A 23280-nucleotide genomic window follows, 5' to 3' on the forward strand; every position below is an offset into this window, starting at 1 on the left:
TTCATGCAGTAATATAATTTCATCGAAGAGTGAATATAATCTGCTAGAAAAATTGTTGAATGCTTCCAGATTTTCAACTCAGAATAATTCAGTGAAAATTCCTTAAAATTTTCATGCAAACTGTGACTCTTTTATTTGAAATCTTGTAATAGCATTCATTGCCATAAGATGACAGAAATGTTATTTAGAGTGCATGGATGTAACACTGGAATTTAGGAGTATTTGGAACAAGAATTTCAGTTCTAGTCCCTGTCCTCTTCTGCCTCCTTTATAATTTAGGATTTTATCAGTCCTATTTTATAAACTCATACAACTACATCTTGTGAAAAGGGCTGCTTTCACTGTTGCTTTGAAATTCTGCCAACACCTCCCTTATAATGCCCCTGATAATCATCAGGTAGCACTGGGACTGTTACTGTCACACCTTCATCGCTTTGCAGGCGTTAAAATTTGGGAGACAGCCATCACTGGGCTGAAATTTTCAGATCAGTGCTATTCCTGTGGGAGGAGGGTCACAGTTGTCACACTGATTCTGGTAGATATGAACCCAGACAGTAAGATAACTACACATAAATGCTGCTAACTACACATAAATGTAAATGTCTGAGATGGGCCACTCTCAATTAAATGGGGTTTGTGACAGGGAGGAGAGTTAACTATGTTGAGACTTTGAAAATAAAATTGTCTTCTAGCAATAGAATTTATTCTCTACAACTATAGTGCCAACTTTTAGGGGTTTTTTTAAATAAAAAAAATTAAAACAGCAAGACAAATCTGAAGACAGGAAGCCAGGGCTGGGGTTTGGTAGTATCAAGAGACCAATGCAAAAGTGATAGCCATGAGCTGAAACATGCTTTGTTTTGACTTCTAGTAAGAAAGGTCTGTGCCTTATCTCTGACAACCCTGTAGGGATCTGGAGAGATATTCTTTTTTTTTTTTTCTTTTACTTTTGAACCCCCTATCACGGGCTGAAGAGGAAATTGCTTTTTCAGATCCTATAAATAAATTCTGCTCATGAAATCATGCACTGTAAAGCACAAGAAGACATTCCCACTCCCAAAGGTTAAGTGAACTGCTTGTATAACATTCACAGACCTCCAAAGCCCAGTAAAGAGGTGTCTGAGACCTGGAAATTGTTCCCTCTTATATTCTGTGGCTCTGCAATAGGAGAGTGGAACTTCAATAGTATAACCAAGACATACCTGACTTGCAAACCCTTTGCTCCTGCCTCTCAAAACCCCTCAAGTATCCATGATTAATTATTTGGCATATGCAGCTTGCTCTGCAGCACAGTAAGAAAGCCTAAAGCATCACAAACATTTATTTTAGAGTCTGGAGAGAAAATAGAAATATTATCATTCGTTTTTGAGGTGCATTTGAGATTATAGTGAGGCTGGAGCATTCAGTTCTGATTGCTGGTTTAGAAGAAGGAAGGACACTGTTGAGATTGATAAGGTCAAGAAAATGATAGTAACTAATTCAAAAACAAGATGTCAGTGACTGAAGTTATAAGGAAGGGATTAACCTATAAGCAATTTAGGTGGAATGTGTTTTTCAGTACACAAAGGGTAACTGACACACGGGATGAAATAAATTGGCAAGGTCAGCATCAAATGAGCAGAGAAATCAAGAAGAAATGGGGTAGCACTCTTAAAAAAAAACAAAGTAAAAGGAAAGATTCTGTAACAACAACAGATCACATCCATTCTCAAAGTTGACAAACACAAAATAAAAGTACAAGTGAAAGGTACAGGGTGTCCTTGTTCTTCTGGGAAACACAAAATTACAGATTCAGATTACAAAGCCTGGTAACCAAGCACCTGTGGATTGGGATACAATTTCTAGGCAGAGCAGGTGCTGACAGATGTTAGGCTTCTTTTTATTATTCTGTATTACAGCACAGCAGAAGATGTTCATTCTTTTTTCTTTTCCATTGCAGCGTCAGCCAGCAGTTGAGAGAAAAGGCTCGTGGAGAGAAAAAGAAAGGATGAGAAGAAGCCACTTTTATAATACTGAGGAGAAATAGACTTTGGTATGAGCCATAAGCCTCATTTTGCAGAACAGCGACCCCTTTAAATCTCAGACACCAAATAAAAGGCAGCTCTGTCACTCTCTTTGGTAGTGATTAACATGTGGCATTGAATATAAAACACACACATTTCTATGAACAGAAGTTAAAGTGGAAAATGTACGGACCAGTCTAAGGATGAAAGCAATTTTTAGAGGTTAACTGTTAAAAAGAAAACAGCAAGGATTTAAAGAAACGGAGAAAACACTCAAACTCTGCTGAAAGAGAAAAAAATTGTTTCAACATATTCATATTGACTTATCTAAACAAAGGATGCTCATGCTACTCCAGCACTGTGATGTGACAGAGAACTTTAATTATTTCCAGAAAGAATTGGGATTCTAAAAAAAAAATCTGTGATGGCCCGAGTTGGAAAGAATAAGTTATATTACAGGGAACAGCAAATGTCACAGGAATCACTGGAAACCAAGCCAATGCCAACATTTTGAATAAGATGTAAGAATTTCAATGATAACAATACTTTAGAAGAGCTTGCAAAGGAAAACAAAGGGAATGAGAACAGCAGAATCAGCCCAGAGGAATTTCTGGGAGAAGTGGCGTGTGCTACAGCATATTTTTCATGCTGTTTGATGTGAGAAAACAAGACAATGTTTTTAATTTTGAAGAAATCAAAAGTAGAAGCATGCAAGTTGGGGTTTACTGCTGTGAGAAAATTCCTGTTAAAGGTGCAAACCTCAAAGGTAAGTAGAAAGTTGCAAGAGGCAGTAATTGTAACTTTAAAAAAAAAAAAATCAGGGAAGAATATTTACATTTTTACAAAGCCAATCCCAAAAACTCTGCCCTGCCTGTTGCTTACAGGAGCTTTCTAATGGCTGTGAGGCAAAGAGCAAATGAGTGTTGGAAAAGATGACTGCTGTATTTATGGTAGAAGTGGAAAAATTAATAAAAAAATAGAAAAACTAATAAAATTGCTACTGTCTGCAACACAGCTAAAGAGGAGAAGTTCCAGAGGAGATGGGTAGCTTGGATACATTAGCAGTTGAGGCAAATAACATAAAATTACACATGTTCAATTCTTACTTTGACATAATCCTGTTTCCTCAAACTACCACTTGGATTCTGATTAATATATTAAGTATTCTGCTAAAAAATACCTAAAATTTTTCCACAGCATAGATGTTATGATTTACAGAGAGAATGTAGTATTTTGCAGGAAAAACCCAAAACGGTAGAACATAATCATCTGCAGGAAAGTTCAATAGTCCTGAGTTAAAGTTAATCCCATAAAATATATATCCATATATTGGAAATGTTATTTAGGGGGCAGATGTTAAGAAAAGACAAGGTAAGAACAATGCTGATCCAAGCATGCCTGTCCCTAGAGACAAATATAAGCCAAAATAATTTGGAAACATATTCTTGAAATGATAAAAGAAATCAGTCTCTCCACAGTATGATCCTTTCTCTACAGTCTATAATTGTAGCAAAGGTTGTTTCTACCAAAAGTGAGCCAGAATTTGCTGGGTTTATTTGCTGTTAAATTGAAAACTGATTTGGGTTTTTTTTTTTGTGTGTGTCTGTGTGCTTCAGTCTGGTGGACTTCCTGTGTAATTGCCTAGAGGATGATCAAGAAATTTATCATGGTATGAATGTGGGTTATGTTGCCCAAAAGTTGCAGCTGAACATAGAACACATCAAAGCTGAACAGGAGCAAAGAGAAGTGACTTTTCTAATGTCATAGGCCAGGTCAGGCACAGCAGCAGGAATAGCATCCTGCTCTTTGAGCCTTTAACCTCCCTCCCTGCCTCCCACACTTCACTGCCTCAAAGGCAGAGTTTTCTACACCTTTGCTCTCAGATATGTCCATGGGCACCTTCGTGCTTCTCTTCAGTGCAAACTCGTGGCTTTCAATGGAAATTCTTATTCTGAAAATAAAAATCTGTTAATGACACAGTGTGCCCTACATTGCTACGTGTGTGCCATCACTCTGTGCTCATCAAGCCTTACTACTGCTTAAAAAAACTCAGTTGAAAAGTATTCCCTGGACCGCTGCATGGTTTTTTAAAAATTTTTCATGGTAGTCAAAACAGGAGGATAAAAAAATAGTGACACAAGAGCAGTTCAATTAAAAAACAAAAACAAAAACAAGGTCTCTGCTTTATGTCTAATGAAAACAGACATTCTGTAGTAAATAAAAAAAAAAAAAACAACAACAACAAAAAAAAAAATCTCAAGCAAATTAACAATGTTGAATTCTTCCAAGAATATCTGGCCCACATACATATGATAAAAGCGAGACACTGGAGGTACAGTGAGTCACAATTCAAGGTAAGTGGATTTGGTAAACTTCAGGGGGGTTCTGAGGGCTAAGACAAGTGAAACTCAAACGGAAGCTCCTGAGATGGGTGGAGTTACACTGATTGAAACCAGCTAAAAATGTGGTGGGAAGGAAAGTAGCTGTCAAGACAAGGGAAAGGATTCAGGCATCCATGCAAAGTAGAAATTAGTAGCTAATTGTAATAGACAAATGCCCAGGTCACTTTATTCGCTGCTCTGCAATTTAAAGATTTCCTAATTTAAAGCCAATATGAGATAATCTATTTCTTATTGAAACCAGAGAGAAGCCATGCACTTCACACGAGAGCCAGGATCAGACATTTACGTTCTCTTAGCTCTGCCACAGATTTTTTTTTTTTTCATTTGACCTTGGACAAGTCACAATCTTTCAGTTCCTTATCTCTGACTTGGGGATTATATCCCACCCTTCACAGAGGTGCCGAGAGATAAACATTTGTTCAGATAACGGGGTGATAACATCTCAGATAGAAAAATAAATTAGAGCTATTATCTCCAGGGCAAGGCTAGAGACCTCGCTTGCATTTGCACTGCATTTAGTGCAGCACAGGCTCAGTCCTCACCAGGGTCTTTAGATACCATTGTGATACTGATAATTAATAGTAGAAATAACTGTTCCAGGACTAGCAAGTAACTAAGACAGGAATGGGACAGGGATAACAGATGAAGCCCTTCACACCACGGAGAAACTCTTCACAAAATGCCAGTTTGAACAGTAGTTGTCGAATCAAAGAGTAAAGTTAAGGCCATTACAAATGCAAGACTGAAAATTGTTAGCTTCTGATAGAGTTTTATCAGGTTACTAAAAAAAACTTCAATCCCAGTTCATAATCACCAGCCTGGAAAGCCACAACTGTGGGAGCAGAGCTGTACTGAACCATGAACCTTTTTGGCTTTGTTCAGGTTATGAGCAGCCAAAAGGATCTGGCCAAATTCGTCTGTCCCATAAAGGCACCATGACAATTGCAGGGGTTGGCACATCATGTGGGACATCAACCACAGATTAGTTACCACAATAACTTCAGGCACCAATTTATTGTCCATTTTCAGAAGGACTCCCTGGTTTAGGTGTGGGCCCTCTCAAGAAAAATTTCAGTGAACTATATAGATAAAAGCCTTAATTCCAGCACTGAAAAGTGCTGAATTACACACATTGGCTCATAAAACCAATAGAAAAAATTACATTGATAAATATATATATGGTCATATTGGTTTCTTCTGCAATAAATTATGCAGGACTTATGCAGAATGGGCAGTGAGAAGCTATTTTTGTGTTAATCTGGCAAGACTCATCAATGCTAAATTCATAAGGAAAAGAAGGACTCAGTGTACAGTACCTTTGATAAATAAAATTAAAGAGGTGCTGTGAAGAATAAACCTGTTCCTATAATATATTAATGTTCAGGACAGCTTAATGTATCTCTATATGTATTATATTTAACTTCTTTGCAATGCCAGTCATATGTTAATATTGTCAACTTAATTTTGACCATTCATAAGACATGGCATCTGGATAAAAACATTCAAAGATTAAATCTTTATATTCAAGGAATCCTATAAATCACAGTATTCAACCTTTTCAAAAGTGATTACTGTCCATTCTGTCTAAGCATTGTTTTAATCTTTAAAAGACTAATATTAGTGTTTCCACAACATCATAAATCAAGTCAAAACCAGAATGAGGCACCCAGCAGATATTTACTCTGATAACTGAACCTGTCATGATAAATACTAATGCCTCTTCAGCAAACATTGCTATAAATGGGGATAAAAATACAAGGTAAATCAGTTCTATGCATTTAGCTGAAGATTTCAGAAAAAAAGGGCTTAAACTTCAGGAAAAAAATGGACTGAGGAGACCCAGGATGAGTTGAATGTCCCTATGAATTCAAAAAGCTCACTTCAGCTTTTTTAAAATTACCACATAAACCATCCTACACAATACTCCTGTATTTTTTTTTTTTTATGAGAAAAAAAATTTCAAAGACATGAAAACAAACAAAAGGGTTTGGTTTTGGTTTAGGGATTTTTTTGATAAGACTTTTTATTATTTTTTTGATGGAACATCTGAGCTGCTGCTTTTATCATTCTTTACAGAAACAAAATTGTAAAGCAATTTTTCATCTCTTTTCATTTGGGAGACAACCTTCTAGACTGAAAATTCTCTTTCTTCTACATCTATTGGGACAATGACAGACTTTTAAGAGCAAAAAAAAAAGAAAAAAAACCCCAAATCCATTAGATTTTACAACACTTTCAGAAAATGTACATTTGTTTTATGCAAATGTGTGCTATTTATGAGTAATTTGACTTATATTTAACCTAATATTGATTTGAAAGTAAAGGGCTAGGAAGGAGTTTAGGTCACTACTTCTTCTGTCCTAAACTGCAGGGAAAAAAGTGCTGTTTTCCAGCCTTTTAAAATCAGCATTTCTAAGAACTGAGATGGGAATTAATAGAAGCAGATACTTCTCAAACTGTGAGTTAAAAATTGTCTGCAAAGAGATTCTCCAGCAGCATCTCCTTCTACCTCTGTCTAGGACTTTCCCTTCTCCTATCAGAGTTCACCAGCTCTGCCAACCTCCCACATTCCTCTAGCTGGAAAGACGTGTAGGGAAAAAGGTGAAAAGAGAAAACAACAAACAAACAAACAAAAAGAAATAAGACAGGCAAGCTTTAATTATTCTGCAAAGCAATACAAGTTTTTCAAAGTTAACCAAGAAATAGCTGAAATTTTAGCTTATAGTAATTGCATTTTTTTGGACATTTTTTTCTGCATTTTTACAGAGTAAGCCACCTTCAGCTTTCAAATTTAAAGGCTTGGCTTCAACTTTCAAGATTTGGTCTCTGCAGCCACCGAGACTTGGACTTGGGCTGTCAGGAAAGATCAGAAGATGAGGCAGAAGATTGAGGAGCCACAGGGAGATTAATTCACACCAAAACCAGGATATTTGCTCAGGAGTGACCAAGCTCCAGCTATGAGGCTGAGAGGAAGAGCTGCACAAATTGGTGATTCATTCTGCATCTTGCTTTAGAAATCACCCCACAGCGTGCCTGGGTGACCTCAGCCTTTTGGTGCATTACCTCCTTTAAGCCCTCAGCTCTTGCTGTCCCCTGACTACTCTATTAAGGGCCAGGCACTCTCCTGTAGGACAGCGTGTGGCTGCTGAACTGTCACCTCCAGCACCCTGCTCCTTTCATCCCCACAGCCAGCCAGCAGCTATTCACGCCCTGACAAAATTCCTCTTGCATTTGCAAATGTTTATTGTCAACTCCTAGGTTGGTTATGGGGATCTCTAGGGCGTCGTTTATGCTCCACAGTGCATTTGTGGAGCTTTTCTTCCTCGTGGTGTGTTGTTTTTTTGGGTTTTTTTTAAAGACCCAATCCCTGGAGAGTGAGGTCACAGGACCCACTAACTATTGTGTTTAGCAACACAAAGACAACGCTCTGTTCTTATAAAATTCAGCAAAGCTTTAGGCAGGGAGATTTACATAGCGAAATCCCTTGGCAATAGAATTCATCAGCCTCTGGAATTATTGGAAATGAAGCAGGGCATGCATTTGTCAGGGTGTGCTCCATCCTTTTTTGCCCTGACAGACTTGCTGCACCACAGTTTAATCCTTGCTGTACCACAGTTTAATCCTTGCTGTTAGAGGGTGCTCAGAGTGCATGAGTCCTGCATCATTTAAACTGGACCTGAGCAACATTTGTTCCTGCTCATTTATGACAGGGAAGGCTGCAAGTGGCTTTTGCTGTTCTGGAAGTCCTGTTTGTTACATTCAGAACTGTTCATATTGACAACCTTATTCATATCTTGTGCTGTTTTAAGAGTAAAGAAAAGACTGGAATCACTAAAGCTTCAAAGTAACAAATGAAGTTTAGGTAAATATTGCCCTTAGAAAATATTTCACTGCAAAAATCTTACAAATGTTGCTGATGAAAGAAATTGCATTATTTCTAAATTAATATTGTAAGACTTTAGGACTGAACATACTTGGAAATGTCTGTACCATAGTCCTATAGACACAACTGAAACAATTGTTCTAGAAGGGGACCAACTGCCTAAATTCTTGTTTCAGATTTTTTAACTAACTTCAGTGATCTTTTCAGTATCTTTGAATCAGTAATTTTTAAAAAGGAAACAGGTGTTTTTCCTCAGCAGCATAGCTGGATGCCCGTGCCATAATTCTGCAAGGTAATTTAATAGCATAAAAAGTAATAGGATTATGTATATTATGGAAAATAGCAATTTCTAATTCATAATCTATCTCAGCTCTATTTTTATTCACAAATGACTGTTAAAATGTTGCCTGCTTGCCAACTTTTTTCCTCAGAAATTTAGAAGGTTCATGATCTTATTTACTCAAGGTTTATACTAGCAAAATGCTGAACAAGTAACTGAAAAAAAGACTCAAATCCTGATTACTTCAAAAGCCAGTCAAACAAAAATGGACATATACCACAAAAAAAAAAAAACCAAAAAAAACAAAAAAAACACAACAATAACAAAAAAAAACAACCTAATTCAGAGTTGTGCTGCAGCTTTCAAAATCATTACCACACACAAAGGCCCACCCAGAAATGAGGACCCCCCTGCAAAAGGCTCTGTACACAAACACCTTCAGAAGCTGTCATGATCTTGATATAAATTACCTGCTTATCTATGTGATAAGAGCTCTGAACAAGTTCATATTTTCATCACAGAGATATGAAACAGAAATGTGGCAAGGCAGATATTTTAATTTAATGAAGGAAAAAAAAAAAGTATTAGCCAAGACCTCCAGGATACCTTTTAACCTAGATCTAGGTCTTGACAACAGCCAGAGGTAACTGTAGGGGCAAGAAAGTGAAGAGAACACCAATTCTTTCTCCATATTTTCATTGGCATGGAATTACATTTCCATTTCCTTGCAGCCTCTGTGGATCCCCCTGAACTACTGGATTTTGGGTTCCAGCACAGAAAGGAACATGGGCTACATCAGTACCAAGCAAGACTCCAAATCCTGTCCTCTTTGCACTCATTTGCTTCGTGGGGTTCCCCTAGGAGAGCCAGCAGATGTTTAAATGAAACCACATGGTGGGTTTTTTTCTGCTGTATCTTGTAAAATTCAGTGACAGGGCATAGAGGAATTAGTTAAAAATGACTTGTGGTTTCATCATTTTCCAAGCTCCATGATGCTTCCTGCTTTGATTTTCAGAGACCACATGTAGCATTAGAGAATAAACCAAATTTCTCCATGTTTAACCCTTTGTTTTATAAACCAGTAGATGCCTTTTCTCTATAGACTCACCTATTAATCTATGGAAGGTGTTTACCTACAGAAAATATGTCACTATCCCACCTTTTTAACACAGAAAGCCATAATTGATGATGTGCCTCAAAAGTATGTCAACAACTGAACATGTATACAACTAAAAGATTCAGCACAGCCACTGGTTAAAACATTTTGGGTTTTTTTTCTTTTTATTTATGGCAAAGGATGAATACAAAGCTGCATCTTGTAGACTGAACAGCATTTATTTTTTTGTTTCAGGGAAAAAAACCCCACTGGTTATTATGGTTATTATGTCTCAGCATTAATGATGCTCCTATGACAGTGAAAGTTCAGAGATGGATTGATGGTTAAGGCAGCAAAAGAGGCAACGAGCAATAAATAGTGAAAGAACAAAGAAATAAACAGAGTTTTTACAGGCATCTGGTTCATTTTGTTTGGTGTGGAAAGCTGGGCTCCAACCATTCCTTGACAAAGTGAGTAATAAATACTATAAATTTTGTATTGCAGAATTTGTAGTGACAAGACTTTTCTGGAGCTTAAATGCAACTGGTAATTATACAGATATTAGTTCTGATGAGTGTGTTTTGAAGGTGCCAGAATACCAAATGTAGAAGTAACATTTTTCCTCTTCACTACAAGAAAAGGGAATACCTCAAACAAGTTAAATATGAATATGAGGAATTAATTTTTTCCCCTTACAAAATTATTTGTTTTAAAATGAAATTTTTAGAGTCAGGGTACATTTTTACAGAAATGTAGGAATTAAGTGGGGAAGGAGAGATCCATCATAATCTCAAACAGAAGAACAGAGGAACAAAATATTTCTTTGTATTCTTCTTGCAGAACCTGCCTTTAATTCAGGGGCTTTCAAGTTATAAAACTTGCAGATCCCTAATAATTTTTCCATGGAAAAAGGCACTTCTGTGTACTAAGCCCATTAAAATATGACTGATTTTCCAAATGACTTGCTACTATGATAAGTCTACAGGTCTCTAAAGCTACATATCTGATTTTAAGATATACATTTCTTCAGTCTGGAATGCTCAAGCTAGGATTAATTATTCTAGGCACTTGCAACAGAAACTTATGGACATTTACTGGTAGAAAAATCAGGGTGAGGGGGAAGGGAGAGAGGCTCTAACAACCCTGGTTACAGCCAGCTATGTGTAATAAAGTCTTTAATTAAGTAGTGCAAGTGAACTCTGTGAGCTCTTTTGGGATGGGAAGGTGGAGAGAGTGGGATTAGAGCCCACAGCACTAAATCAACATGCACAATTACAGGCACATATGGTGCAAGTGGAATTCAGTAGAAGTTTGAGACATCTGAGGCCAAATCAGCCTCACTGCTGTAAAGTTATCCCGTTAAAGGACAGCAGCAGAGGTCATGGCAGCTCATGCCAAATATAAAAATGAGAACTAGAGGCAGGAAGCAGTGTTCAGATGTTACCGAGCTTTAAACCTGTTTTATGGCTGCTTTGGGCCTTCCATTTGTGCAGACACTGCACACCAAACCTGCTCTGACCACATCAGGTACAGCACAGCCTCGTTTTTTAACCACCATGGAAACAGCAGTGCAGCTGTGAGCCTGTGCTATGTGGGATATTGGAACATGTTTGTGAAAATTAATTGGTGGACATTAATGTATTTATAGCTTCCCTGGTCCCATTCTAATTGAAAATCAATTTGAATTCTTATTTTCCATATGTAGTAACAAAAGACAAACCCCTCATTTCAACAAGACAGAGCAAAGTGGGACAGGATCAAGAAACAGGACACAATTCCCAGCTGTGCACTGCAGAAAGTTCTCTGTGCAATGAACAGTGGCTACTAGGGCAGGATGAAAAAAACCCAGAACATTTACTTTATCAAAGTTATCTTACAGCCTGAGTTCAAAACCGGATTCTATACTTAAAATAAAAATTTAAAAGGAAAAATACACTCTACCCAAGACAGAACACCTTGACTTTGTCTAAAAGAGATCACTACATCCATTCCTTAACTCATAAACTTCAGCCCAGAAGATCAACTGGCTCTTAAGGAGGTTGACCAAACCTTTTCTCAAAGTCATCTACTTTAAGCAGGATAAGACTTTCCACAGCCTAAGGGCAATGGAGGTAGGAAGAGAATTGACATCAATTTCTAACTTGCAGGAGCAAGCTTTTGACTTTCAAACACACCTTCCTCACTAAAAAAATCATATAACTGTGCATTTCTTTTATTCATTATTATCTTTTTCTAGAAACACATTTTTCTTACAAAACTTAAATTTCTGTGCCATATCTGACTTATGAATAAATTCATAAAGATTACTTTTTATTAGCAAATCCCCTAACTTTTAGAACAAGTGGTATTAAAATCACTCATACACCTGGGAAAACTGAGGAAATTATTATGATACAATCTTTACATATGGTATTGAGGCCCCATTTGCTGCAAGATGACAGATTAGTGCTTATGGACTTTGCATACTGCTAACCACTTAATATCTGCTGGTATCATCATCATGACAGACAAACAATATTTCTGCTGGTCCCAGCAGTTCAACACTGCATTTATCCACTGTAGAATACAATACACGTATCCAAGTACACAGATGAAAATAGAATTTTGAATCAGTGCCGTACCTGCAACCATTTATTCTTTTGATCAAGGAGTCTGCTGTGAGAAACATTATTGATCTATGGTTCAGCGCAGCATTGCTGTGTAACTATTTTATGAATATGTGGTCTGGTAGTGCAGGGGATCTTGTTTCCATGCTGCTGTCAGGGGAACTTGCTTCCAGGGTTTCCCTGTTTTTTCAGAGTGGTAGCTCAGGGATGGAAAGGCTCCCTAGATTAATTAAAAGCTGTCTCAGAGGGGAGGTGGGGAGGTGAGGCCGTGGGAAGGGGGTGGGTTCAACCTCGTGGGCTCTCCAGGTGGACACAGGCAGCAGTTTTTGCAGCCTGACCAAGAAGGCAAACCACAGGGACAAGAGACAAGGAGAAATGAAAAAGAAGTGGCAAACCAGAGGGGGAAGGAAGCTGGCAAGGATACAGACCATTCCTTGGTTGGAATTGTATCTGCTTCTTTGTGGTTCCCTTCTACATCCGTGTTTTACTTCATGGAGGTAATTTAGTAGATAGTTATAATGAATATTGTTTCTAGGGCTAGAGACAATGAGCCCAGGGCTGCTAAGGCAGCAGTGATAAATCACAGGGAAGCCCAGCCTGTGCGTGGTGGGAACAGAGTGTGAGTCAGCTGAGGGGTGGTGAGTTCTGGGGGTTATTTATTCCAGAGAATGCCAGGGTGAGCTGGAAGTGCAGTTGTCCCTGTGGTGACTGCAACAAATCATGTGATTAATAAAGTTTGTATTTTAATCCCAGCGATCTTGAAAGGTCGATGTGTTTTGTACTCCTCCCATTTTTCTCTCCTCTTGTTTAAAAAAGAAATGGCTGAATGTAAATACATTTAGCAAGCACGTAGCAAAATGTCACCACAAGTGGGCATCTAATAACTAAACTAAAAGTCACAGAAGTACACAGTAGTTACAGTTGTCAGCTTCCTGAAAATGTTGCCTAATGTTAATATGAAGAACACCTTGAATGTGGATAAATTTTATCACTCAAATTTCTGCATCTAATGAAAGCTAGTTTAGTTCTCACCACTTCTATTTCCCTTGCAAAATGAGAAAAAAAAGAGAGAAATTCCTGCTTTTTTTCAGACTCCAGCATCCCCCAGTGTCAGAGTCATGCTTTACCCCAGGTTCAGCAGGGTAAAAATATAATCTGATTCAATCCTACCCATAGGTAGCTGGAGATTGGTGGGATTTTTGAAAGAGGGGCTAATGCAGGGAGATAAGTAACACATGTCCAATGCAGGATAGCAAGTTGCTGCTGATTAGTGATCCTGTGTAATGGTAATGCAGCCCAGTCTTCAGGGGATTGCAATTGATCTCTTTTGAAGATGCACAATGTGCCCCTTCATTGACCCAGTCTCTGAGGCTGCACAGCACACTGGCAGTGGACCATGAGAACAACTTTGGAAAGCAATGTTAAAAATTCAGCTTAAATGAAGACAATTTCCAGGTTTTGTTTGTTTGCTTGCTTTTAGAAGTGTTGCACTGCTTTGTCAATGCTACTGCAGTTAATAGAGTTAAGGGCAATTTTAAATCCTAAATATCTGGGTTGTTTACCCCCTGATGCTTATGGCAATCACTAGTTTTGACACTGCCTGCTTGCTCAGTTGCATCGTGGAAAGAATCCTTTCTGTGAAATCAGAGAAATCTGCATAATCAGACTGAGCTGTGCCATTCCTCACAGAAGTTTGTTTGAACTTACCTGCAGAATTTCACTGATGGGGACTCTGCTAACTTCCTAGACATTTGTTCCCACTGCTTGCTTAAACAAAGAGATTTCTACATCAGAACTGGTGAGCACAGTTGACATAGATGCTCAGGGAGTAAGAGGCAGAAGGACACTTGGTTATATTTACAGACGACATCTGTGCTGAAGTTGAACTTGGCTGCAGAGGGAAGCAGCACATTCTCAGAGTCACGGGAAGAGGAATGCTTTGTTCTCTGTCCCGTGCCCCTCACGGAGTCTCTCAGCTCAAACCAAACAACACTGAGTGAATTAAACAAGTTCATGCTCTCCTCCTACTCCAAGACAGCCTCAGACAAAAGCAGTGGGGAAAAATCCTCCTCAGGGTTCACCTGTAACATTCTCACAAATAAATGGTGATCAGTGGCTAATTTAAAGAAGTCCTGTGTAGCTCCCCAATTTCTGAGGTTCTCCAAAAGAGCTCCTGTTATTAAGCCACTGCTGCTTCAAGCTTCATCATCACAAGCCCTGCACGGCAGCTAGATGTCAATAAAATGCCCACAAACATTGTAATAATGTGACATGGAATTTACTAAACTAGATTAGAAAAGCAAAACCTTCTAGCTCCTTACAAATTTTCAACTGTCAGCTCCCAATTCAGACATTTGCTTATGAATTATAAACCACCTCAATTTTACACTTATTTATTTTTCTGAGGGAGAATGAATTCCTGACACATTTGAAACAGGGAGATTTTAAGAAAAAGAAATTTGGATCCAAGAGGCTGCAGAGCTCACAGGCCACCAACTATTTGTCTGATGTGCTTATTCCTGATAAAAATCCTTTCAACCAAGCTATGTAAGCTCTGTACTCTTACCATCCTTGGCTAGCTGAGGCACACAGAAATTTACTAAAGATGGGTTTTGGCTGATCTTATAACATCATAACAGCAGTTCCCAAAGAAGAGTGCTTTCCAAGGGATTTTGGTGCACTTTATCCTGTTGTATCTCCAAATATCTGCACCTCTATAGGTGCTGCTTCTTTGAAGAGCTTTGTGTGTTCTGTTGTGAGTGCAGGTGGTCAAACCCAGCACAAATCCGTGTGCAGGGATGCAGTTTGCTAATCACAATTCCAGCACTGAAGGGTTGTGTGCTGATGGCTGCTGTGCAGCCAACCCACCTGTCAAGACACAGGGAGAAATTACTTAAAATGAAGAACCCCCAGTGTAAATCAAATATTGATGAAAGGAGGCCTTTAATCACCTGCCTGCAGCTCCACGAGGCACGGCGAGAGTTGATTTCAGACTTATTTACTGAGTTCCTTTCACCTTTCCCCCATCATTAATTTGCTGGGAAATGCTAAATGGTGAGATGGAAGCCTGTTGGCTAAAGAACAGATTTTTTTGCAAGCACTGCTGGTTCTGATACTCTTCCCCTCTCCTTTTCTGCTTAAAGGAGACCTTCCTGCACATACACACACTACACAATGAACAGAGCAGCCGTGCCACTATCTACATTTTATTCAACACCATGATACATTTACTCAGTGTTCTTCCAGCTGCATGTTTTAGACCTGCTCATTAGTCTTGAGCCCTCTCTGGCTCTTTTTATCTTGGGAGATTTGACCATGGGTGCAGGTACAAGGACTTCACAGCTTAAAGTCCCTTTAATCGGATGGTTTATCTTTGTCTGCTTGCTCAGTTCTGCTTAGGGGCAGTTGGGGAGAGAGTTTGGAAGAAATTGGATGCATTAAGAGATAGGACCACATCTTTCTACTCAGTTTTAGGGATCTGACTACTAACCAGGCACATTATTTTGGCTGGGGACATTGCATTTTTTGATTGTTTGGCGCTTTTTCTCTGTCCGGGATTAAGAAGAGTTCAAAGCCAAAAAGGATAGAGAGAATGGAATGAAAACAGTCATGTGGGGGGCTGTGAAAAACAACATTGCTGTGAAGCTGGGATAATAAACAGTGACCCATGATGATCATTACTGAGCAGCTACAAAAGCACTGGGAAAAAGGGAAACATCACTCAGCTGCAATAGAGTCTTTAAGTGACTGGTCTGAACATCCGCTCAGATGGTTGGGAAATCAGCAGGGCTTGAGGGAGCCCAGACATTTTGCTATTAAAAACCTTGATGTCCTCTCAGCACTGATGGCAGGAACACGTCTGGAGGTGCAGAGCATCTGTTCAGCTCCCTCTCCTGAAGCTGGCTGCAGTCTCAGCACGGAGAACATTTAACTGTTTCCCCCATGCACTTCCTGCCTGATGCAGGATGCTGTCTCCCACAGCAATAAAGGAAATGATAGCCTCCCATATACATTCAAGTAATAATAAAATAAGAAGTAGGTAATAATAACCAGAGCCATATGAAATATGCACTTCATGAACCAAAATTAAACTGGAGAAATGGCTAAGCAGGAAAGGTCAGGGCTCATAAACTGAACATAATCTCCTGTGCTTTACGCCTCCCTCCCCAAAAGCAAATTAAATTTTAATGATTTTTGGAAGCTTTGACTGCTAAATACCATTTCCAACCTTCTGTATGAAACGACAGCATAACCCTAAGGCCAGAGAAAGTGGCCAAGACTGCGTACTTTTACACGCAGTGTGTTGGATTATTCCCTGATGTATAGAACATACATCCTGGTGGGATGATGCAAGCAGCTAGGACTGGAAGTTCTGCTCAGAGCTCAGGACATCAAGGTGACTGAGAGGGGGACTTCAATGTCCACCAGGATCAGAGGGGAGGGTATCAGGAGGGTGTCAGGAGCCAAGCAAGGACAAGAGGAAAAGGCAGAAACTGATGCACAGGAGATTCCACCTGAATATGAGGAAAGACTTAGCTGTGCAGTGAGTGAGCATTGGGACAGGTTGCCCAGGGAGGTGAAGATTCTCCTTCACTGGAGATATTCCAGAACTTTCTGGACATAATCCTGTGCCATGTGCTCTGGGATGGCCCTGCTGGAGCAGATGACCCCCTGTGATCCCTTCCAACCTGGCCCACTCTGGGCTTCTGTGATCTCCACTGCTCTAATGCTGACAGTGCCATGAAAAATCCCTCCTAGAGCAGAAGAAAAGGGTGCTGTGTTCACTTTACATAAAATTAAACATCCACACTAACTGCAATATGTTGGGAGATAAGGCTTAAATTATTCAGGGAAGGTAATTTATTGATATAACTCAAAAACTGCAAATCTTTGTGTCAGAACACAGGTATAGTTTTTTTTTTTTTCCCTTTTTACTTATTTTTCTCGCTACTACTGCATTGATATGAGTATTTCATATTCTGAACTCTATTCAGTATCCATAAATCAAGATGATAGAAGAAAATGAAAGCCTAACATGGTTTCTAAGATATTTTTCAGCTTCAGATGAATTTTTTAGTCTTTGAGTGAAATTACAGGTATTAAGCTGGGAAGTAAAACAGCACAAAATTAATGTGGACCCCAGTAGGAAAATTTTAAGACCCTGGTCTAATGTGTCTGGGATAAAGAAAAGGAGCTCAACCTGAAATGCAGTAGAGACTGTATCTAAGTCAAACCACAGGTAACTCCTTAGACCAAATATTTCCTCCATGTTCATCTCAACTGCTAAATAAACAACTAAAATTGGCAGCAGATGTTAAAAGGGTTGTTGGTGGCTTATTCAGTTACTTGAACTGGTTATTTGGTTTACATAATTTGTTTAAATCTTATTTGCTTTCAAATAAAATGAACACAAGATGCAAGCTAATAGTAATTTAAAATTTTTTTCAGACCAAAAATAATTAAACTGGAAGAGTAAAAGCTTTCTTAAATATATTCTGCACTGACTCAGATGTATTAAATAAATTTGCATGAAAAAAGGATGGGCTTTTTGAGAGCTTTCTAAGCATACAAAATCATGGCATTCGCAATGAAAGGCAAAACATCAAAGTACAAACAAACTTCAACTTTCATGATAAACAAATGTTATTTCTACTGCCAACCTGTACATCACCATTCATTTAAAAATAATCTGCAAATATAAATCTTTCCTGTTTTACAGAAGAAGAAATAGGAATTAAATTTCATACAGTCAGCAGAAAAAATCTAGACTAAAACTTGTTCCCAACTCATCCTGCTCTGATTGTTGGACACACTGGGAATTAGAATTAGTGTTTGTACTCTGCGTTGTTTAGAAGTATGGGAAAAGTGACTGGCAGAACTCAAGAAAGGCAGAGGAGATGCATAAATTTAAAAAGCCAGCCTTTTCTGACGTGAGACTGTGGTGATGACAATTGCAGAACAAGCCTCTCTTTACAAAAATCAGATCATCTCCAGGTCATTATCACGCTTGCAAAAGCTCTGAGCATCGCTGACTTTTCACAGCTTTTGTGCTCGCCCATCTGTCATTGCCTCCTTGTCTTCCTCACACGCCGGGGGATGAATGGCAGGGAAAGCAGCGGGGTAATTAACGGGGCTGCTGTCCCGGGGGGTGCCCCCTTTTGTGCGGGGCAGCTCTAATGTATTCTTTAGAGACACAGAACAGGCTCCTGCGCTGCCTCAACTCCGCACTTGGGGGGCTGGAGAAGCATTAAACACAAAAAGTAATAATAATAAATAAATAAAAACAAAAGGATGAGGAGACTCATGCTATGCAGATTAATGTATTTGGTTGAAGGACTAATTGCCATTTAACTTTCCAGCCCACTCACACTGTAATAAGCTCACAAATAAATATGTGGTTCCGCAGTAAAACTCCAGGAGCTGCTTGCTGATGAGAGGAAAGGTGATGTCTTTAAAAATGATTTGATGGGTGAAGATATGGGAGCTAACATCTTTGAAATGGGTCTTAATGTCTCTACTAGCTCCAAGCAGCAGGTTTGCTGCAGAGCCCAGACAGCTTGGCTCCTGAAACAGAGAAGTGGGTCTGCACAAACCTGAACTTCTGAACTTTGGGGTAAAATAGTAGGTTCTAGGGGGAATTATTCAAGGTAGACGGCTGGGGAAGGCTGTGCCTCCCCGGTGTCTCAGCCGGTGGGTACCGAGGAGGGGAGATAAGAGAAAATGCCGCGGCAGCCCACGCCCAGAGCGGGCAGCAAGGGGATGGTGTGGGGAAGGATTTGTCCAAGGGGAACGTGGAGAAACATGGCTCAGGCAAACAGCAGCGGGAGGCGGTGTGGTACGGAAAGAGCAGCGAGGACTGGGAAGTTCTCTGCCTTCAAAACCTGCAGGCTAATAGAGGCCAGCTGCAAGTCGTTTGTACCGCCGGCTTCCAGGAGAGGGAAAGCAGGGAGGTATTGATCCTACAGCCCCGGCAATCCCTGGGACATTTTGGTACCCCGGTGGAGGGACCTGGTGATGTACAGAGCTTGTGGCGCTGGCAGGGCGGCCCGGGGCTGGATGGGGCTGGATTGGGTGTGTGGGGGGCTCTGGGCACTGCGGCTGGACGGGGACTGGATTTGGTGTGGGGTGGGAGGTAGAGGGACGGGCTGTGGTGTGTGGCACAGGGACAGGCTGTGGTGTGCCATGTGAAGTACAGGGACAGGCTGTGGTGTAAGGTACAGGGACAGGCTGTGGTGTGCCCTGTCCCTGGACCAGGATTAGAGGGTCCCGTCTCTAGCCAGGTGGAGGAAAGGGACAGTAGGATCTATTGGACTGTGTGGATCCCATGTTCTGGCACATCTGACCCACAAAGGTACAGCTTTGGTGGACACCAATGTACCCCGATGCCACCAAGGTATGTGGGAGCAGAACCCATTTGTGTCCCTGTATGGCACAGGGACAGGCCTTGGTGTGCAGTGTGTGACACAGGGACAGGCTGTGGTGTATGACACAGGGACAGGCTGTGGTGTGCCCTGTGTGGCACAGGGACAGGCTGTGGTGTATGACACAGGGACAGGCTGTGGTGTGCCCTGTGTGACACAGGGACAGGCTGTGGTGTGCCCTGTGTGGCACAGGGACAGGCTGTGGTGTGCCCTGTAAGGTACAGGGACAGGCTGTGGTGTGTGACACAGGGACAGGCTGTGGTGTGTGGCACAGGGAAAGGCTGTGGTGTATGACACAGGGAAAGGCTGTGGTGTATGACACAGGGACAGGCTGTGGTGTGTGGCACAGGGACCACCTTTGGCGAGGATGTGTCACCAAAGCCTGGCCTGATACACGAAGGGATTTTGTTTGGGTCACTGGGGAGTTGAGTGATTTTACAGAGTTTGGTGGCTGTGGGAGGGTGAGAGCCCACATGCAAGGGGTGGAGAGGTGGCTGAGTCTTCCAGGAATTGGTTAGAAAGGGATCTCAGGTATATAAAAGATGTGGAAGAAGGAATGAGGAAGAGGCAATGGTGCAGGCAAGGATAATGGCACAGTTTTTACAGTACCCAACTGGAGAAACTGCAGGGAGCCCCAGGACGAAAGGGAAGGGGGCAGCCACCAGGACACTGACTGGGAAGGAGTCGATGTGCCATTTGTAAGAAAGAACATTAGAAATGGATTGTTAAGGGTGTCAGGATCTGCTATTGTACCCAGGCTCACCACACTGGAGCCCTTGCTGGACCAAGAAGTGTTTCCTGGTAAGCACGGGAACTTCTCTCTCTGGTGTGAATTTTATGCCAAAGGGGGAACAATTGTTCAGCTGTTCCTTTGCTAAGTGGGCAGGATGAGCAGGTGCATTTGGTTCCAGCACTACTGGTGAATGTGTGTGGATGGGAATGAGCACTCTGGGTGTTATATCCATACTGCCTCTGCCCATTCCCTTCAAACACGTGGTGCAGGGCTGGGAGAGGCCAGGAAGAACGAGACATGAACAGTGTTGTGTCCACTGAGTTGTTTTACACTTTTTCTCTGTGGAACAATATTCATCGCTTTAGGGTTTTTTAACCCAGTTTAAGGCTCTGTACTGACTGTGTGTGGCAAAACTGAAGGGCTGCCACGAGCCTGGTAGTCCTCTGGCTTGCTCAGATCCTGCTGCTGAGGAGCCAGCTCCTTGGGAAGATGCATGGAGGGAATAGGCGGGGATGGAAGCTGTGGGAGAGTCTGCTTTGCCTCCTTGCCCCTGCCAGCCTGGTTCTGGGACCTGGTTCTGGTTCAGGTACCTGGGCTGCTGCAGGCTGCTCCTCCCTGGGAACTGAGGGTGCAGAACCCCAGGGGCTGCCTGAGGTCACAGTGGTTTCTTGGGGTCATTTGGGGTTTATTGAGGTCATTGGAAGCTCTGATAGGGGTTTCTTGAGGTCACTGCAGTCCCTGGGAGGCTATCTCTATCTGTTAATGGACTATCAAGTCTCACTGCATGCCTCATAAATTCCATCATCCCATTGTGAGCTGCTCCGTCCAGGGGGAGGAGCCAAACACCTACCTGGATATAACCGGGGGTTTTGGAACACCAGAGCAACTTTTTCTACAGGATTCCCAGGGGACAAGAGTTACATAACCACCACTGGACCTTCAGAAGGAGACCAGACCCTTCCACAGGATCACAGATCCTTCAACAGAACCACATCTGTCACTCCAGGAGGACTGCAGCCACCATTCAATAGGACTGCTGCCACCACTCTGACCCCCAGGGTGCCAGGTTGTATCCTGACTCTGTCAGTGTTTCTGTATTATTGCATTTACTTTAATTTCCCTATTAAATTGTAGTTCTGACTTGGAATCTCCCACTGGTTTATTTTCAGACTAGTACATATTTTGGCACCCAATGTGGGGCCAGTCCTGAGAGAAGTCAGAATTACAATTTTGTATTACAAAAGAACACCTATTCACCACGATGATCAACATGCTTACATGGGTCTTATACCTTGCTCTCTATATTTTTCTGCACAGGGGAACTACCTGCCTGCTGTAATGCTCCTGTTGAGACCAGGGAATGGTATGAAAATTGCTATATTGGTTTATTATGTCTATTGCATGATAACCTCTGAGGCAGTGAACATCATTCATAATATACATTCAGTTTGTTTGTTTGTCCTAGTCTGGGCTGTTACATTTGCATCCTCCTCAGCAATCACACCCAACCACTGGGGGTAAGAGTAGGGAATGGTTTCTTCCAGCCTTTCAGACCTGACACGGCAGTTTTTGAAAGCATTGAGTTCTTTCTGGATGTCAAAGATGGCATAATCTTGTTAGTTCTGCTTTGTCTTCTCTGTACAGCCTGCATCCTGTACACCTTGCTTGGGAACGCAACGTGACCCGGTGTGGCACAACATCTTCTCAAAGAGGAGGAGAGGAGACAGTCAACAGGCACCACGTCTGCACAGCCTGCCACAGAGGGAAGAGAAACCAAAAGCAGAGAAACAGGCACCACGTCTGCACAGCCTGCCTCAGAGGGAAAAGGAACCCAAAACACAGCAACAGGCACCACGTCTGCACAGCCTGCCACAGAGGGAAAAGAAACCAAAAGCAGGGAAACAGGCACCATGTCTGCACAGCCTGCCCCAGAGGGAAAAGGAACTCAAAGCAGGGAAACAGGCACCACATCTGCACAGCCTGCCCCAGAGGGAAGAGAAACCAAAAGCAGGGAAACAGGCACCACTTCTGCACAGCGTGCCCCAGAGGGAGGAGGAACCCAAAGGGCAGTCAGTGCTTCCACACAGATCATCACCGAGCCAGGACAGCCCGAGCCAGCAGCAGCTGCCCCTGTTCAGAAGAAGAAATCCAAGAGCAAATCCATGCACACAGTGACTGATGAGGAGCTGGCTGGACCCTCACACCCAGCAGAAGAGCCAGAGCCAGGGGTCATCACTCTCTCTGTGTCCCCAGACCTGTGGAGGGAGCTCGCCCCCCAGAGCAGTGAGTCCATCCTGGCCTGGCTGCTCCACCTCTGGGACACCACAGCCAGTGACACCCCTGTGCACAGGAGTGAGGCCAGGCAGCTGGGATCCCTGTGCTGGGATGTGGTCTATGCCCAGGGCACCAGGAGAACCCAGGAAAGTCTCAGCCTCTGGTGGTGACTGCTGATGAGTGTGAGGGATGGATGCCTTTGTAAAGAAGACCCCCAGGTGCACCAGGGGAAATGGAGCACAGTGGAACAAGGAGATCATTTTTCCCTAAGAGCCCCAAGGGTGTACAGTGCACGTCACAGATCTAGTTGAGATTTGCACGCCTCGGACCAGAGAGATCCTCCTGTTAGCTGGAGATGCTGCAGTGAAGGAAAGGAGAGGACAAGGTGGGAGCACTGGTCAGCAGGCTAAGAATTTACAAGGACACTGTCACTGCCCTGTTATACACCCATGTCTTGTCCATGGAAACAAAGCTGCCTGAGCACGTCTGGAGCTTGATTGAAGAAGGCCACCAGAAAGTGAGACAGGAGCTTCAGGAAGGGATTTACCACATCTCACCAGAACCAGCCAGTCTCTGCCTTTA

At 41.7% G+C, this 23280-nt stretch overlaps 1 protein-coding gene across 1 annotated transcript in view; it reads left to right on the forward strand.

Moving 5' to 3' along the window:
• The window catches only part of LOC128803183 (uncharacterized), a 51530-nt gene extending 28623 nt beyond the window's left edge, over positions 1-22907 (forward strand). The window contains exons 2-7 of the mRNA XM_053969839.1: positions 18677-18804; positions 18918-19402; positions 20320-20492; positions 21323-21490; positions 21742-21787; positions 22069-22907. Of these exons, the coding sequence (XP_053825814.1) occupies positions 18677-18804; positions 18918-19402; positions 20320-20492; positions 21323-21490; positions 21742-21787; positions 22069-22603 (1535 nt within the window). The 3' untranslated portion in view covers positions 22604-22907. The remainder of the gene's footprint in view (positions 1-18676; positions 18805-18917; positions 19403-20319; positions 20493-21322; positions 21491-21741; positions 21788-22068) is intronic.
• Positions 22908-23280: the final 373 nt, after the last annotated feature.

This window comes from Vidua macroura, chromosome 2 (genome assembly GCF_024509145.1).
Source record: "Vidua macroura isolate BioBank_ID:100142 chromosome 2, ASM2450914v1, whole genome shotgun sequence".
In the NCBI taxonomy this organism is placed as follows: Eukaryota; Metazoa; Chordata; class Aves; order Passeriformes; family Viduidae; genus Vidua; species Vidua macroura.